Raw genomic sequence first — 19,072 nt, forward strand, 5'->3', positions numbered from 1 at the left:
CTGTAGCCTGGGCAAAAAAAGAAGAAATTTTGTTGGAGTAAATGTTTTGTATTTAAGCACAAAACAAGTGTCTAGGCCTGGAGTAACTTTAACTGAAGGAGGAAGTATGGTAAAACTGTGTGATTAAGAAGTAGTGGACTGCAAAAACTTCCTCAGTGAGAAATGAACAAGCAAGCAGCTTTAATGAAAATTAGTAATTATTTTCTAAACAATCTTCTGTTGATCTTTTTAGTGTTATTTTTTTTCCAGCACAAGCTAGGAGCTTCAGCTGTTCTGGTAGATGCACTTAATAGTAGATCTGATAGATTAGAGAAAGAAAACTATCAGGCCATATTTAAGAAATACTACCACTTGAACTTCATGAAGCAACATTCAAAATCACCTTAATTTTCCAGCTGAGAATTGTATCAGTATCTTATATTCTGATACATGCTTTAGGCTGGGTAATAATAGGCTCTTGTGACTGAACAGCATGCCCAGCATGACTGCAGCCTGCTTTTGGTTCATGTTCTAGGCCTCTTGGGCTGTGGAAGACTGAAATTCCAGATTCCTGGCATAGTGAATGACAGACTGTCTGCTCACTCTTGATTGTCAATATCAGGAACAGATTTTATCAACTTGTTGGAGCACGGAACAGAGAGGATCTTGGCTGCAGGAGGAATTATCTTATGCAGTCCAGTTTAAGAATTCTTGTTCCTATTTCTAGTCATTCTCTTAGTAGTTGGCCTAATTCTTCCTCTTATTGCATATATGTGAAATTGTGGAGTTGTTTCAAGTTCCAGCCATCTACTTCTTTGTTTAGGCCTTTTGTTTTCTTTCTACCCTGGCTATTGAAAATAAATAGTGGTTGATTCTGTAACTTCTCGTCAATACATATAAACTTTGGAAGAGCCCAATAGAGAATTCTTGGTCAGTCTTTCACACAGATGAGGCAAAGGTGATTCCTGGAAAATTTGTAACTTCTGCAGTACTCTTAGCTCATCAGCCTCTTTGACTAAGTTTTTGTCAGTGAAGAGTGTTTCCCAAATCTAACTTTTTATAGCAGAGCTAAAGTTACTCTGTTTTCACTGAAGATGAGTACTGCTCCAGAAAGTTGGCTGGAATTGATGAACTGAAGTTGGATTCAGTTAATACCTTCACTGTGAGGTTGTTTAGGGTCTGCTAGATCTGAATGACCATGGTAAGGTTAATACCTAGGCATCCGTGAAGTACCAGGTTAAATGTTCTTCTGTGGATTAGTAGATGTTGTCTCTGATTAACTCAGAGAAATTGTCAAACAGAAATAAGTCATCTTGAGTTCTAGTAGACCAGAAGAAGACCTGATTGTTTCTCTTGAATTGTGATCTGTGATTTCATCTATACTGAAAATTCGCAGATTTATCCAAATATTGAGGAGAATAAGCACCTCTGTTTCTAGGAGGTCATTACTGAGAGTGACTAACCTGTGAAACGGGAGTACTTACAAGTGTGAATACCAAAGTCTGTGTAGTGACAATTTTAATTTTAAAAGGTATTGTAGTACTGAAGTTGAGGGTTGAGAGTTAGGAAACAGACAGAAAGGAAGAGCCACAAAGGTGAGTTTGGAGGAGGGAGGGAAGAACAAGCAACACGGATTTGTAACAAAGAAAAGCGTCGTTAAATTGGTTTTTGGTACCCTGACAGCTGTCTTAGACCTTGAGAGGGAACTGCACCTGCATAGGTCCAAATTTCCCTTCTTTGGTAAGCTGTCCTCTGGCTGTAAACAAAAAAAAAAATAAAAAGGGCTTCAGTTCAAAACTGACATAAAGCAGCTGAGAGACAACCTCCTTCTAATCCTGTGCAGTCACTGGGGATGTCCTAGAAGCAGAGAGATCCAGGCTGTAGGCTCTCTGGAGTTGTCAGAGAGCTTTTTTTTTTTTTTTCTTGAAATGGAGCCTTGACATATATTGCTGTCCTAAAGCATTCTGTTGTGCTGCCTGAAGTGCTTTCTTGAATAGACCCTCTTTTGATCATAAGGTGGCAGCTGCACTCAGATGGGAGAAAAAATGGAAGAATCTTTCTGCTTGAGAAAGTGAGAGAACCATCCCTCTGAACCTAAAAGCAGGAAAGAGTAAACACATTGAGATAGCTCCCTAACACAGGAAAGCTGACTGTTTGAGGAGGAGGAGAAGGTGGAAGGGAATGCTACAAGAATGTTTGCATGGAGATTTAAAATATAGCAAAACTAGGAATGTCCAAGCCTGATGGAGCAGTGGATTCCCATGAAAGAGAAATTAAATGTCTGGGCCTCCCCTTCACTTTTAAGGCAAATTGTTCCGTTTCTCTTGAAGTGCAGATGCTAACAGATAGCAGAAAAGGGCAGGTCCTGCAGGTGTGAGAGGAGCAGAATTTGGGGAATTCATGTGGGAATGCACAGTCCCCATCTCTCTGACACAGGAAAATGTGAAAACAGGATGGGCTTGAAAAAAATAGTACATTCATTGCTACTTGAGACTTACCAGATGCCCACCAGCTCCTTGTCTCCATTGAAGTAGTTTTTGATAGAATTACATGAACAGAGTATAATGTAAGATTTTACATAAACATTTTGGGGATAACATTTGCATATTAATTAACTGTTAATGCTTAAATATTTTTTATAGTGTTTTTCTTATAAGGCATAATGCTAATAATTTTTTTTGTTTGGATACAGTGCATTATATTTTTTCTTCTGTAAATGCTCTAGCAACATTTTCTTCTTAAAATAGAGATGTGCTAATCTAACCTTCTTTTTCCAGGCCAGTATCATCTTCATCAGAGGCATTTTCCTGTAGAAATCTGTATTTAATGTCCTGTATCAACTTTATGGATTTTTATTGTCTAAGGCAAACTGGAAAAATGTTTTCAGGGATTTCAGTTATATGTTTGAGTCACCATGCCTTGTGTTGCTATGCACAGTTACTGCTTTTGTCTATATCATAGGTCTAGCATAATTTCCCCCCTACCCTCCCCCCCTTTTTCTCTTAATCATAGCTGGAAGAAAAATAGCAGTCAGGAAAACCAGACACATAATAGAAGGGAAGGTATAACTGGGAAGCTTTGGTGTTCATTCACGAAATTGTCAAATGAGAAAGAGAAAGAGATGTCATAGTAGCATATACAACTTAGCTGGAAAGGAAAATAATCGCATTTCTTCTCTCTGCAGCATGTATGAGTTGAATGTTAATGCTGTTGTGTTTAAATCCTGCCAGCATAAATGCTGCTTTTCATCTTTGCAGAAAGATTGGCAACAGCATGCAAAGCAGTATCAGGGCCCATCCTTTTAACAAAAGAGCATATGTTGGCAAGCACACCTCTTATTCCTGTCGTGTTATTCCTAGCCAGCAGCTTTCAGATATCAGTATTAAAATTTACTAGTTTCTTGCAGGTGTAACACCTGGTCTCATTACAATTTCTTCTAATAAAATAGCTTGAACTGATGATGGAGACCAGCTTCCTAGTATACTGTAAAAATTGTGAGACGGGAGGATGAAACATACAAAACTTGTCCTCTTAGCTCCCAGCCTGTTTCTTTGTGGCACCACATGAAAAGGGGAGAGAGAAAGTGAGAGGGAGTTGCACTTCAGCTAAGCTCACATCAGCTAAACTTCGGGTTTGCCTGTTCATTTCCCCATGTGGAATAATGTACTCTTTTAGGTCCAGCCACATCTTCTGCTCTAATAGCAAATAGAATACCACAGGAGATCTCGGCAGGTGTCACACTGGTTCATTGGTACAGCTGGTACATGAGATTGGGCCACAGGAGAGGGCATTTCTGCTGCATAAATTAGGATTTCGTTTATCAGCAAACAAATTAGAAGTAAGAAACAACAGTGTCTCTTTCTAGGTGCAAGAAATTTGATAGGTCTGTTAAACCTGTTGCATGAGGTCGATCTTATGCATAGGTAGTGCAGGAGTTCAGGGTTCTAAGTGTAATACAATAGAAAGGAGTTCTTCAATTTAATATTATTTTGGTTTTTTCTTCAGAGATAATTCAGAGATACACTTGTGAATGCTTACAGATATACATACAAAATACATATATGTGTAACTTCCTGTGGTATCTGAGCAACTCAGCTGCCAGTAGTACATTTATTGGTTTTCACGCTTTTAGAAGGATGCCACTTGGATCCAAGTTGGACAAACTGACATTAAAGGACTGTGATTATAGGGAATTTACAGTAAGATTTGATCTCAGCATTTACTAGCTACTCTACTTTGATTTTCCATTTAGATAGCTTTGTATAAATCAGCTGACTGAAACTTAAACATCTGTACTTCACTGTCATTGTCTAACTAGCTATCCTCATCACCAGGAAAGTTAAACAGAGAGAACAGGATCTTGGTCTGCAAGAGGTGGCTAAAATATAAAAAATGGTTCACCCAAAGAGGCTTTTTGTTCAATGACAATAGAGACCAGTTTAGAAAACTTGAGATGCCAAAATTAGCTGAAATTAGACACTCCCCTTAATGCATGTGTGGGGTCTAGCTGGGACAGAAGAGCAGAGTAAGTAATGGCGCCATAAAGTGATAGCCTGTAACTCAGTAATGTGCAATTAGAGGCAATCCCTAATGGCCTGGACAGGCAAGACTGAGTTCCAAACTAGCACACTGCTTTTTAAAAAAATCTTTTGATTAATAAGCTTTCCAATCTACATGTGGATTTACATAAAATTGCGTTAAAATATGTGATACTTAAGTTAGGTACAATTAATTTATATAAGAAAAAGCATCTATCTGAAAACACTATAAACTAAAGGGCTTTTATGTCTTGTCCTATAAAAACATCTTTGCATCTGAAGGATACTAGAGAAACAGTTGTTGAGATTATATGCAGATGGATTACAGAGGTCATTTTGTTCATTAGGTTAAAAGATAATGGGAAGATTACCTCCAGAACTGATGAAATGTATTCAGTTGCAGTAGTAATATAATAGCCCACTAAATTTTTTTTAAGTAGGAAGTGAGAAAAGTAATGCTCTGCTTGGGCAAGTTAAAACCCAAAGCAAGTGTCCTTCATCACAGGTGGTAGCTGCTAATATGATTATGGCAGCTTGCTGCTTCCAAACAGGATGCTTGTTTCTGTTCAGAACAGGCTTAAAAGGGAAAGCAGATTTCTGGCATAATGAATATTGTTTTATGTACCACTTAAGCAGTTCTTCACAAGTTTCAGATTCACATTTGCATCTATCATGGAACCAATCTGCATAATGCCTTGTCCTGTGCAAAATCTACAAGTATTTTCCATTTTGAATTACGTGACACCAGTTTTCAAATATGAACATGACTGACTACTTTCCTCATTTTAATTAATCAGTAGCATTTTGCAATATGCTAGGACCGAGATAGTTTAGTTACAAGAATTAATTTGAAAATATGTTAATTTTTGTCATGTTTATTCTATGCCTGTATAAAACATGGCATAATTCCTTTTTATTTCAAAGCTTAAATGGAGCTATTAATAATTTTGGAACGTCATTTGGCAGTCATTGTATGTTGTGCAGAGCAGCAAGTGGTCATAACTCTTGCTGATTCCACTGCTGGAATGAACTGCAGGCTAGCTTCAGTCGTTTGTCCATAAATTGTTCCAAGTAGCTTTGGGTTTGTACTGTTGGTGGAATAGGTTTCCAAATTGAGTAAATTTACCACTTCCACTCCTGATGGTCATTTCCTATCTTCAGAACCAAAGAATTATTCTTTAGACATGAAGAGCAGATATCAGAATATCCCCCAGAGGCAAAGTACTAGTTCTTTTACTTTCTGTAGAATGCTAGAAAGGAAAAACTTTAGAATCCTCTGCTTTAGGCAAAAATTGTATCAAATCCATTCCCTCTCAAGTAGGAGTAGGTGATAAAAGGGTATTTTTGCAACTTCTGGCAGGTGCAAAAGCCCAAATTGTAATAAAGAGAGAGCCATGCTGAGTAACAAGGTTCAGATATTTTTCACAGAAAGTTAGTGTCCCATGGCAGAAGTGTGGAGAAGCTCTTTTTTGGAGCTATTCTCAGAGTAATTAGTATCTTCAAAGTGAGTTGTCATTGCCTTTGGCTGGGTGGCATAAGCAAGGAAGACACTTTTCCTGATAAAGTCTGAAGCTTCATTTGTAATGTCTGTGATAAACTAACTCGGTATTTGGGGAAAGGGTGCTCTGTATTCAGCAGTCAGGAAATACTTGCATTTTTTGGATGTGTTTATGGATGCAAGGAGTACAGAGATCCTGTTCATAAACCAAGGCCCCTGCCTCCTTCTCCAATAAACTGAGGTCTGCAAGCCTGCATCCTGTTGTAGGGTTGGGCATAGACTGTGGTACAGGACCCTCAGCCTGTCATCAGTCCTTTACCTCCTGACAGCTGCCCTTATGTCATTCAGTTGTATTGAATGCTGCCTGTTGGAACTCAAAACCCCTTAGCTGCATTGAAAGAATCATTGAGGTTGGAAAATACACTAAAGATCATTTAGTCTAACCAAGAAGCAGCTGTTCTTCCCAAGGAAGCTTCCTTTCTTTTTTTGCTAAAAATAACAGATGCCTCATTACTTTGGCTAGTCTCTGTCTGCCCAGCCCAAGAAAATCATTCTTAGGCTATTGAGCAAGTGACCAGATCATGACTTCTGGTTTTAATAGTGCCTGCTCAAAAGTTAGGTGATACTGGCTCCTCTGAGCTAACTCCTGCCTCTGCTTTGTCTTTAAAGCCACATTGTTTGTCCTTCTGTCTAGTGAGCTCTGCTCTGAGCCTGATTGGAAGTGACTGTGTCAGAAGTCAATTCTGACTTTTCTTTTTGTCATACTTGAGCCAGTCAGATTTTCCAGCTGGAAAGAGGTACAGCATAAAAGGAAATTTTCTTGTATGTTTTAGGAAGAAGGTAGTCGTAAGAAAGAGGTATTTAAAGAGAACTGGTAGATATGGTTGCTTTTCAGTTTAGACAGCTCTCACTCAACTACAAATTGTAACTCCCTATAAAGGGTCATTATTTAGGACCTGAACTTCCCTCTTATTATTCAAAGCTACACTTCAGTATGCATAACACATTATTATTTGTAAAACATTCTAGTTAACCTACTGGCAAATTCTGTTCCATAGACATGACTATATTTCACTGCACATCTGTCTCATGCCAGTAGCTAGGTTTCAGTTTATGCTTGATACCTCCTGATTCCATCAATAAAACCTGATGAGACCTCAATTTTGTTCTTTATTTGTAAAGACCGAAATAATAGAAGTATGTAAAAAAAAAATTCCAGTGAAAGTATTCTTTCTAAATATTTTTGCTGTTGAATGCTACTAAAAATCCTAAGAGATTGCCTGTTTTAAATATTGTCTCCTAGTCCAGATGCTGCTTTTATAGAAACGGATTGTGACTGCGTCTTTTTTAAACTCAACATGATTTGAATGCAATCCTGTTTATACTCTGTTCATGGAAAATATTTTCTTAAATGATATGAAGCTCATTTTTTCTTTTCCTCCCACCTCTCTAGATATGACCCAGACATTTTGTTAGGCTATGAAGTCCAGATGCATTCCTGGGGTTATCTCTTACAGAGGGCTGCTGCACTGAATGTTGATTTATGCCAGATGATTTCTCGTGTGCCAGGTAAGTTATTGTATAGGGCTTCAGTTCAGTTCTAGTAGAAGCAAACTGAAATCTATGAACAAATTAAAAAAATAAATACAGAGTATTTCTTGAGATAGGCCTCATTTTTTTTTTTTTTGTTCTTGCTCCTGTGTTGTTACAGTATAATCACACCCACACACCAAAAAAAAATTAGGAATACGAGTGAGATTCTGGTGTTTTCTGAATTTACAAATTCCTGGAGTATTCCACTTCTGTGTGTGTCCTGTATTCATGAACCTGGACTTATATTCTGTAGTTGTGTGTTAAGTTTTCAGCTCTTTGAGGTGTTTCTGCTACCAAACCTTCTCTTGCTTTCCTTGGCTTAAGTCATTCAGAGTACCTACCATAATCATCATTTGTGGTTTCTCTGGCTGGGATACAAGGACGTAAAAATGCTCCTGAGTAGCAACTGTTCTGGAGAGTAGCTTTGTAATAAAATCCTCACTTTCAATACCCATTCTTGTATTTTTGGGAAAATTTTATTGTCCCCAAGTGCTGATGCTTTCCTCCAGCATTTGGAAAAAAGTCTGTTTAGACTGGCAGGAAAACTTGGATGAGAATGGTAAGCCTAGTGTCTGTACTTAGCCAATCAATAGAAGCCACCATTCTGAAGAATGGAGTTAGTGAACAGCTAAATAAATGTGCTGTCGCACCCGAGAAGAGTCAGGATGACTTTGCAAAATTAAAAACTGTCTCAAAAATATGTTGTAGCTCTTTACAGTCATCAAGGTGATGTGGATGAGGGATATTTTAAAAATGAAAATAGTTGAAAAAGCTGCTTTTGTTAGGACTCTTGCCAAAGATCTGTACAGAAGTTAAATAGCCATGAAATAAGAAGTGCTTTACTGTGATTGTTCTATTAAAAACTTCAGCCTGTTGCTTTGTAATGGTTGCAAAAGCAAATGTTAGGAATTATGGAGCAAAGAAAATATAAAGCAATGAATGTAAATGTAAAAAATTTAAAAATCTGTAGTGTGCTTGTACCTCAAATACTGATGTTGTAGCCTCCTCATAACCTTCCCCCCCATCAAAGTGGATATAGGAGAACTGGTAAAGATGAGAAGGATAATCCAAAGGTGTCTAGTAATTTAGTATTTTGGGATTCCACAAGAGACAAAACAGTGTAGGAAAGGTAAAAGCCTATGAAATCTTGAGGAATGTAAAGGGAAATAGAGATTGGGTTTTCATGATCTTTTCCAATGCAAGAACCAGAAATCAAGTGAAGCTAGCAAGTGGCAGATACAGGATAGAAGTTGATTTTTAATCTCTTCGTTGTTGAACTCTTGAGTTCCTTGTCATGAGATAGTACAAATGCTTAAAGTGTACGTTGCTTCAAAAGGAGATAAATTCTTGCAAAAAAAAAATCCATTGGGATCTATGATATATGTGAAAACAAGGTCTGGACCAGAAAGCTGAAAGTGGTTAGAAGCTGGAAGAGTTGTAGAGAGAGTATCAATAACTGCTTCCCCTATCTTGAAGCATCTGCCTTTGAGTACATGACAGAACCTGACACTGGGCTACTTGAATCTTTGGGCATACCCAGCACAGGAGTCATCTTTTGTGTAGTTTTCCTGTATGCCTGGCCAGGAAAATACGATGTTTTAGAAGCACTATGTTCACACACTCCTTCCTTGAGGTTTAAATGATTGTATACTCTTTTGATGCTTTCAATACCTGTAACATGTTTAGAAAAGAACTGAGTTATAGAGTCCTCCCAGAGACACAAGAAAATACAAGAAAAAAATTGTATCTTCAGCTGAAATTTATTGGCAATTGGACTTTGGTGAATTTTAAAATACTTTATGTATGAAAACAGGAGCACATGATAGTTTAAATATGAATAGACCATCAAAGCTCACAAGTTTCCTTCTTCAGCACAAAGCTCTCAAATTTGTTCTTCAGGAATAATAACTGATTGCATGAACCTTGTTATGCAATTCCTTTGATGGCTTAAATTGAGATGATATACTAGTTGAAGAATAAAGCCTCTAGGTACAGTCTTCAGAGGTACTGAATCATGTTCAGAAAAATTTTTGACCCATTACATCTTACGATTTGCAATGTCTTTGGTAAGAGGAACAGTTAAGTGTTGTAGTCAGAGGTTTCTTAAAACCTCCAAAGATCACAAAGATGTACTGCTCTATTGTAGAAGAATGGCTGAACAATTGCTTCAGTTTGGGACATGTGCCTCTGCTGTTATTCTTAAAGGCTGTTGCAGCTCTTGTCTTGCAGGACAGCTCTGTCTGTACTTTAGTTGATGCAGAACCAAACAGATCAGCAAAGCTGTTAATAGTACCCATCTTCCTGACATAAGCTCTTCCTCAAGTTACTGATTTTGGGATACACATGAATGGGTCCTCAAAGAAGAAAGGGAACTTTATGGTTCCTAATGGTAATATCCTCATGTATTTCACAGTCAGGCTTCCATCCCTACAACTGTGAAGTCCCACACAACATGGGTCAGTTCTAGTGAAGGAAACCAGGATTGTAGCCCTTAACATTTTTGGACAGGAAGTTCGAGTGGGCATGCAGAGCGTAGACACAGTCTGCACAGCACTGGTATTTGTAGTGCAGATGTTCCTGTGCCAACTGGTGGATGCACACTCAGAAGTGGAATACATAACACTTAAAAATGCTTCTAAGAATTGGTGTTATTTTAAGGTAAGTAATTATTTTTTGACAGAATTGCAGGAGAAAAATGAGAAAATGTTTACACTGATGAGCTCTTCCCAAAAATGTCATATTGTAAGTGTGGGCTTGCATGCATGACCATATACATGCAAGTTGTGTTCTCTGTTGCTTTGTGGCCTCCTTGTCCATGGTTTTGACGCCATCTGTGTTCCTTTTGCATTTCCAACCCCTGTGCTTCACATTTCCCTCCTTTCTTCATATGCTGTATTTTCAGAACAGGAAGTGCTCCTTCAAGCAGTATGCTCCTCATTCTTCCTGGTGAAATAAAGATGGAAGGGACTTCTCCTTCCCTTTCCTGTGATTTCACTTAACAAAAAGAAATCTGGACTTCTCTCTGGTTTTGCTTTATTGGCTGAGTCTGGTGCTGCCTCTGCCATTTACAAGTGAACTATTCATAAGTCATTAGGACACATCACAAGAACAGTGAGTGCTGTGCCTGTGCATAGTGGCATTTTCTGTGTGTGCGCTGTGGCCTCCTGTTTCCTCCTTTGCATCACAGCTCAAAGGGAGTGGGTAAGAGAGGGTAAGAGGAGACTTCTTTTTATTTCATCTCATGCACTTGAAAGATAGGAGGAATGTCCAGTTCTGCTTCTTAACAACATAGTTTCCAAAGAGGCTTACATGGTTCTGGTGATATAGTTCCCACCCCAGTTCTGGAGTAGTGCAGGTTTTTGTAATATAGTGGTGCTCATCACAGGCAGTCTGGTTCATCAGGCAGTGGGTGGGTCTCTCGGTGACCACATTATACTTTGCTACCTGTTTTTACCAGCAACACGTGAAGCAAACTTACTATGGGAAATCTCCCCTAACAAGTCAGAAGAGAACTGGGATGACACTGCAGAAAGTAAAACAAACCAATACTTTCTGCTTCCAATAAAAAAAAAATATGGAGGGAAAGGAAATACAAGTTCCTCACTTTCACAGGAGATCCAGCATGTGAAAGTGAAGGAAAGCAGAAGAAAAAATGTTGCTACTTGGTGGGCCTTTTTTTCCATCCAGACATGGAAAAAGAAGTTGCGGTTTTCCTCCTTAAAAATCTGAAACAATAAGGAGGTTAAAAAGATGCTGTGCATTTTGGTGAAGTGTACAAAAGGTCTGCTCAATTTTGTCAAGGATCTGTGATTTATTGATAAGGTTAGTAAATGACAAATAGAGTTTCTTAATCATATTTTAATTAATATGGTACACATTTGAAGAACAACATACAAAATTAGTCTGTATTATGTTGTTTCACAGCAGTTCTGCAGCATTTCAGGCAGTTTTTGCTTCTGTCATCAAGCGTAAATGTGCTTCATGGCTGGCTGAGGATCTAATTGTTCAGCTCTGATCATTATTGCAAAACAGTTTGTATCCACACTTCTACACACTCTGTCCAAAATGTTCTGCTTTTTGTTAGCAGGGTACTGTACAGGCTGTGCTGTACCTGATAAATGAGTGGTGGCAGAATACAAAGCAACCAGCAGTTAAAAAATGGGTGGATTTAGAATTGTGGGGAAATTGCCTTGAAGTGATTTCTCTTCCATTAAACTAGTAAGAAATAAGACTGAGGATCGGTGTGTTTTCATAATGGATTTTAGTCTGTGTGGTACATTTTAAAAAACATCTATGTAAACTCTGGAAGGAACACCAAAACTGTAGACTTATAATGACTGAAAAAAGAGATAGTTTAAAGGAATGTATACCAAAAAGACTGTCTTCTCTTGTGCTGTAGTATTCCAAAGCATGACAAAAACCAAGGATGACAAAGAGGATACATTTCTGTACTTTAGTCACCGCTGTCTCACAGAAAGATGTGGAGTGCTGCATCTGCATCAGTTCCTTCCTATTTCCTTCTCCCTCTGCTATCCAGAACTCATGTCTACCTGCACTCACTGCAGTGGGGTGCTTTCACTGTATGAAAGACACTGCATTTTCTCTTCCATGACCTGGTTTGGAGTAAGATCATTGCAAGTAAAGCCTTGAGTTATAAACACCTTAGGGCAGAAATCACTTTTGCTTATTACAATTTTTTTATGTTGTGCACTACTGTATGTGCAGCTAACTCTCAAATAACATTCAGCATTGCATAACCAATATATCCACTATGGAGAATATATTGCCTTGGACATTATTTCAATGAAACTGAAGTAAGGGTTCTCTGCAAAGGGCAAGAGCAGAAAAACCTGGAGAACTTCCATTTAGAGATTGAGTGGATGATTAGTAAATAAATAATCTTGTGGAATCAGTAGTAATCTTTATGAATTCTTATTTTTCTAGAGAGCGCAAATTGAAAGAGGAATGGCTTGATCTGGTCTTGACTGTTCTATAACCTGTGTAAATATATTCTCTTTTAATGTCTTTAGATGAAAAGAAAGAGAACAGATTTGCCACTGAGCTGGATGAATATGGAGCAGATACAATGAGTGAAATAAATATTGTTGGGCGAATTGTCTTGAATATTTGGAGAATGATGAGACATGAGGTAAATTTTTTAAAAGATTAATGTTTTGACTTACTGGGTTTTCTAATTATTGCAGACTTTGTTGAAAGTTTCATGTAAATTGTGTAACTTCTAGATTTTTTTTTTCTTAATACACCTCTTCAAATAGAGTATTTTGCCAGTTTGTGAGAATGGGTTTTGCATATCGCTAAACTGTAAAGTACTGAAGCCCTTACTTTTCAGTAGTGTTTCTTAATTATACTCCTTTTCACTGATTTGTGGGTTTTGAGAACAACTTACTCGTTTTAGGAATTTGTCTAATATGGTGGTTTTACTACATTAAGTACTTGAACGTATTTTAAGATGTCAGATTTACTCTTCTTTTTTTTCTTTTCTTTTTTGTTCCATTTATAACTTTACATTTAATATTCAAACAGCCCAGTCTTTACAAATCTTCTTCTGACCAAGTTCAGACCTGATCTTTATGAACTGCTTAGCTCTGCATAGTCTTTTCAACTGATAAGGGATACTTTTTCCAGACTTGTAAATAGTTAGTGACTTCTAAGAAGAAATAATAGCTTTTTTAACAAAATACTAATAAAAGTTAATAAATGCAGTTGTTGCAGTTTTTGAAAAGTAGAGATTTTTTGATTATGACAGTCATCATGCATCTTGACATGTCTGCTGTGTTTTTCTAGGTGAATCTAACAAATTACACTTTTGAGAATGTGGGCTTTCATGTTCTCCATCATCGTTTTCCTTTATTTACATTCCGAGTTTTGTCTGATTGGTTTGACAATAAGGCAGATGTCTACAGGTAATGATCTATTAATCCATTTTGTTAACTGTTTTTAAGGCCAGATTCTTAACAATGGATAGGTGGAAGGTAAAATCAGCATAGGAAGAAATAATCAATTTAGCTCAGGCACTAGAGCAGTGTATATGCAGCAACATGAACTTGTTTACTTGGATGTTCTGTTACATAGTTATACCCTCAATATTACAATAAGATATTTTCAGTTACATTTTGAACATATCTGAATAGATGTACTATTTTGAAGTTCTGTAATGTCTTTATTTTATTTTAAATATAATGTTCATCAGAAAGACTTTTAATGAACTGTCAGGCTTCTGTTTCACTTCAGAGTGCATGTCAAGCAAGCTAGGCTTAAAAGTAGTACAAAACAGCACACAAGATGTTAAGACAGGAGCTATAGCTTTTAAAAATACCTTCATATGACATGTATCACATTCAGCTTCACTCTTCTTGAAGCAATTTGATATTGTGTGATATGAACAATTCATGAAACTGAGTATTGATCTGAACATTGTTCGTGACATACACAAATTTTTTGTAAAAGTTGAACCTTGTAACTAAGTGGAAATGTGGTTTATGCTGAAATTATGAATTCATGTTCAGCTGTGATAGGCATTCTTAATACAGAAAGATGTTTCCACAAAGGTCCACTCAGTTAAAAAGCATGTAAACAGATGAGGAGGTAGTTGTTTCTGTTTTGGTAATCCTTTGGGGCAGTGAGGAGAACAGGATGTAGTATATCATTGCGAGATGCCTTAAGTGTAGTTTGCTGTAACACATTCTGTTTACATCTTCAGAATACATAAATGTATATTTATATACACCACACTTTTGAAAGAGCTGTATGAAAATGTTCTAGGGGAAATTTTTATTTGCTGGTTTGTAACAAGTTACCATAAAAATACATTTGGCTTAGTAGAAAGAGCAGCACTCTTCTGATTGTTTATAATGAGGTGTTCACTCTCACAGATGGAAAATGGTTGATCATTACGTTAGCCGGGTTCGTGGGAATCTTCTGTTGTTAGACAAACTGGATTTGATTGACAGAACAAGTGAAATGGCGAGACTTTTTGGCATTCAGTTCTTACATGTATTAACAAGAGGCTCCCAGGTAAGACTTTGTTCTCCTTATACTTCACAAAACCAAAATAGTTTTTACAAAATGTTCGAGTTCTTCGGCATCTTCTCAGTCCATATGTGTATTTTCATAGGGTCACAGAAGACTGTTAACATGAATTAACACAAGACTGAAAGATAAAGAATACTATTCAATCTATTATTGCTGCTTTTGAATTGCCTAGTCTCAGAGTTTAAAAATAACTTAAAAATGGAGTTCCCCAAATGTAATCACACGTGTGAATCTCTTCTACTGACTTCAGGAGCACTAAGCTTTCCCTTTGAGTTGGTATTGTTCACACTTAGATGAGTCTGAAAATGAGTGCTTTCTAAAACACTAAGAAATATAATTAAGCATGTTTTAGAAAGATGAGATTAGTTTCTTCCAGGGCAGACAAAGCAGCATTGAATATGTTCTAAGGGACAATTCTGGTGCAGCAGACCTCTAGGTGAGATTTTACAGTAAGACAAGAAGGGCTCTGGCTTTATTAAATACGTGTCATGCAAGATGTTTGTGGTTCTATTACTTTGATACCAGCATCAGAGGGAAAAGGGAGCAGGGCAGAGCAAGATGTGTGCTTTGTTTGAGAGCCCAGCAGTCTCCAGTAATAATATCAAAGGCTTTCCTTGCCAAGATTCTGAGTGATTAGGCTACCTCTACTGCTTTCACGGCTACATGTGAGAGCTGAACAGCACCTGAAATGAGAGTCAGCTACTTGGTCAAGTGTTAGCTCTTCTCTTACCATAAGCCAGCCAAATACGCGAGTGTCTGAAGCTGCAGTTATCTGAACTATTCAATCCTATTAAAAAACATTTGCCACCTTTTTTCCTTTGACTGCAGTTGCCTGTGTCATCTCTTGACTCAGAGCAGATTCTTGTTGGTCTTGCTGGTAATGACCCTATATTTGGGGGAAAAGGGGAGCAGGCTGGCAGGCACCATCAGCAGAACCATGGCAGCGTTCAGTAGGTATTTGCCAGTTTAGCTCCCCGATCTGGTTTACCATATTATCAGAAAATACCACTGTTGGAGCAAAGGAAGAGAAATGCACAGTTAGGGACAGGGAGTGTGGGACCGGCATACTGCCAAGATAGATATGCTTAAACTGTCATGCTTGCAGCCCACAAAGACTGTTCTGCCTGTCATTTTCTCAGATGTCTGTGAGTGGGAGTGAGCAACAGAAGCATGCTGCATTTTCTATCCTGACTGTTCTTTTCTCTTCCCTTCTGTGCACGTATGTTCTGTTTCCATTGAAACTTTCTAGATCACAAAAACGGCACTTGCAACAATTCCCAGTCACCTCAGATAATTTTTTTCACACAGAAGAATCACTACCTTTTGTGAAGATACTGCTCCTTAGCTAAAAAACACATTAAAATGGAATAGTAAGAAGAAAAGATTTCCAATATTTTATTTTTCCACATTTGTATCTCTCATTGAGTTTTACAATAACTTTTAAAAATCATTTTATTTTATTGTATTAAGTCATCTCAAATTTTTCATAGTAGACTAAACAAATCTAACAAGAAATGGTCATAGGCATACAGATAATTAGTCAGATGTTGGAAGAACTTGCTGATTTTTGCACAGGAGTCAGCAGGGCTGATTGAGAGAACTTTAAACTGAATTTCAAGGGAGAAAGGAATAAGACCAGGCTCACTGGAGGTTAAGCTGGGAGCATCATACCAGTGGTTGAGAAACAGTGTCCTAGCAAAGTCTTTTGGTCTGCTGTCTCAGTGGAGGTAGAGGGTGGAGATCCATGTGGCAGCAAAGACAAAAGGATTATTGATGTGTTAGAAACCACAGATGGACCTGAGAATAGTCATGTAGGGATTAGGGTTTCCCCCCCCTCAAAAAGGTGTTAGGATCAATAGCCCAATTGAGGTGCACCTGCACCAGTGCACTCAGCGTGGGCAGCAAACAAGAGGCGCCAGTCCTGTTTTATATCTTTACTGATGATCTGGACAATGGGATCGAGTGCTCCCTTAGTCACTTAGCAGACAACTCCCAAGTTGGGAGGGAGTGTTGATCTGCTGGAGGTTAATAAGGCTCTAGAGAGGGATCTGGACAGGCTGGTTCAGTGGGCTGAGGCCAGCTCTATGAGGGTTCTCCCCTTGGCTCCCAACAACCCCATGCAGGGCTACAGGCTACAGGAAGAGTGGCTGGAAAACTGCCTGGAGGAAAAGGACCTGGGGGTGGGGGTGCTGGTCAGCTGCAGTTGAATATGAGCCAGCTGTGCCCAGGTGGCCAAGAAAGCCAGTGACATCCTGGCCTCTGTCAGAAACAGTGTGGCCAGCAGCACCAGGTTGTCGCTCTGTACCCAGCACTAGTGAGGCCACAACTCAAACCCTGTGTTCAGTTCTGGGCTGCTCACTACAAGAAGGACATGGAGGTGCTAGAGCAAGTGCAGAGAAGGGCAGTGAAGCTGGTGAAGGGTCTGGAGCACAAGTCCTATGAGCAGCATCTGAGGGAGCTGGGGTTGTTTAGTCTGGAATAAAGGAGGCTCATGGTGGACCTTACCGCTCTCTACAACTCCCTGAAAGGAGGCTGTAGTGAGGTGGAGGTCAGTCTCTTTTCCCAAAAAAGAAACAATAGGACAAGAGGAAATAGCCTCAGTTTTTGCCAGGGCTGGTTTAGATTGGATATTAAAAAAATTTCTTCTCCAAGAGGATGGTCAGTCATTGGAACAGGCTGTCCAGGGTCACCATCCCTGGAGTTAAGAAATGTGTAGATGTGGTCCTTGGCAGTGCTGGGTTAACATTGGATTTGGTGATCTTAAAGGTCTTTTCCAACCTAAATTCTATGATGCTATGAAAACTCGGGGAAAAAAACCCACAATCTGTCTCTTGCCAGAGCCAGTCCCTGACCATCTTGTCACACATCCCAGTTTATCACTGGACACCAATTAGTGTGCAAGTAGTGCAAGGCAACAGTGGCAGTTCATGCTGCTCCCTAACTACACCTCAAACCCCAACCTGTTTTTAAGGTGCAAGGTCTTGTTAAAACTGTTGGTTCTGTAAGTTCATTTATAACTTCAAGGTTAAAGAAATTATATCTAACCCATTCAGTACAATGAATGAATACATAGTATGTCAGGCAGATGGCCTTTAATAGTGATTTAGTTTCTTACAAAGCACAAGATTTTAGGATTATGTAGGTTTGTTCTTCGATATTTGTGATTTTCAGTCCCTTGCCACCCATGTATATAGTTTTCAGCTGTTTTGGTTTTTATTGTTAATGGACACAGTGAAGCCCACTTGGGCTTGTAAAGCCTTTACTAAAGCATTGAGTAATACATAAATAAATAGGGCTGGGGGTTTTTTCACTTGTTGACAGCTACATTTTGTCATGTCTTGAACAAGGTGTTCGCTGTTTTATGCTTCCTGTTCTACTTGTGGTATCAGGAAGAAAGCATGATACCCAGTGCATTTACTGCATATTATACTTTGTTTTCTTCAGTGATCTGCAAATCTAAGAGTACTACAGTTGAGCAAATGCTCATTCACTGACTGTAGCATGGCCATCCACATGTATTATTGAAGCCTGTTGGATGTTTATTTTTTCCATAGATAAAAATTAAAAGTACTCAATTTTCTAGGATTAGGGCTGAATGAAGAGGAATCACATGGAAAAATTCCACTATATGTGATACAGAATCATAGAATGGTTAGGGTTGGAAGGGACCTGAAGATGATCTAGTGATATAAAATACAATTAAAATATACATTAAGAACATGGCTATTTATTTTGGAAAAGTAGTTAGTTATCTGTACTTCAAATTCAGGAAGTGTAAGCTTGTATTTGCACCGGTTAATACACGCGTTTGTTCTGCATTTTTAAATGATAATGGTTTTATCTGAACTGTTTTGCAGTACCGTGTGGAGTCTGTGATGCTGCGCATTGCAAAGCCAATGAACTACATTGCTGTGACTCCCAGTGTCCAGCAGCGAGCTCAGATGAAAGCCCCACAATGTGTTCCCTTGATAATGGAGCCAGAATCCCGCTTCTACAGCAATGCTGTTCTTGTCTTGGATTTCCAGTCCTTATATCCTTCCATTGTCATAGCATACAACTACTGTTTTTCAACCTGCCTGGGACACGTTGAAAACTTAGGAAAGTAAGTTGTTACTGTTTTCTCACAAGCTTTGATTCCATAGAGACTTGAGTGTTGAGTGTCTTTTCTAAGGTACCGAGAACCCCTGGTTGCCATTGGAAATACTGGGCACGTATGAATAGCACCATTTTCTGTTACACAATACAGGTGATAAAAATCTACCATGTGGGTGTGTGCGTATGTGTATACACACACATACATACACACATCAATATGTATTTTTAATTAAATATAGAATTAGACTCTGTTCTCATAAAACCCCCCCCAAACAGCTCTGTACATGTGAGTATGTACACCTCTTTGATTATTGTC

At 38.4% G+C, this 19,072-nt stretch overlaps 1 protein-coding gene across 2 annotated transcripts in view; it reads left to right on the forward strand.

Annotated features, from left to right (window-relative positions):
* REV3L (REV3 like, DNA directed polymerase zeta catalytic subunit) overlaps positions 1 to 19,072 on the forward strand; it is a 117,482-nt gene that overhangs the window by 85,604 nt on the left and 12,806 nt on the right. For both annotated transcript variants that reach the window (XM_082300982.1, XM_082300983.1), the window contains exons 19-23: positions 7,469 to 7,584; positions 12,639 to 12,757; positions 13,414 to 13,532; positions 14,502 to 14,643; positions 18,519 to 18,763. In XM_082300982.1, coding sequence (XP_082157108.1) covers positions 7,469 to 7,584; positions 12,639 to 12,757; positions 13,414 to 13,532; positions 14,502 to 14,643; positions 18,519 to 18,763 — 741 coding nt within the window. The remainder of the gene's footprint in view (positions 1 to 7,468; positions 7,585 to 12,638; positions 12,758 to 13,413; positions 13,533 to 14,501; positions 14,644 to 18,518; positions 18,764 to 19,072) is intronic.

This window comes from Coloeus monedula (genome assembly GCF_965178545.1).
Source record: "Coloeus monedula genome assembly, chromosome: 2".
NCBI lineage: Eukaryota > Metazoa > Chordata > Aves > Passeriformes > Corvidae > Coloeus > Coloeus monedula.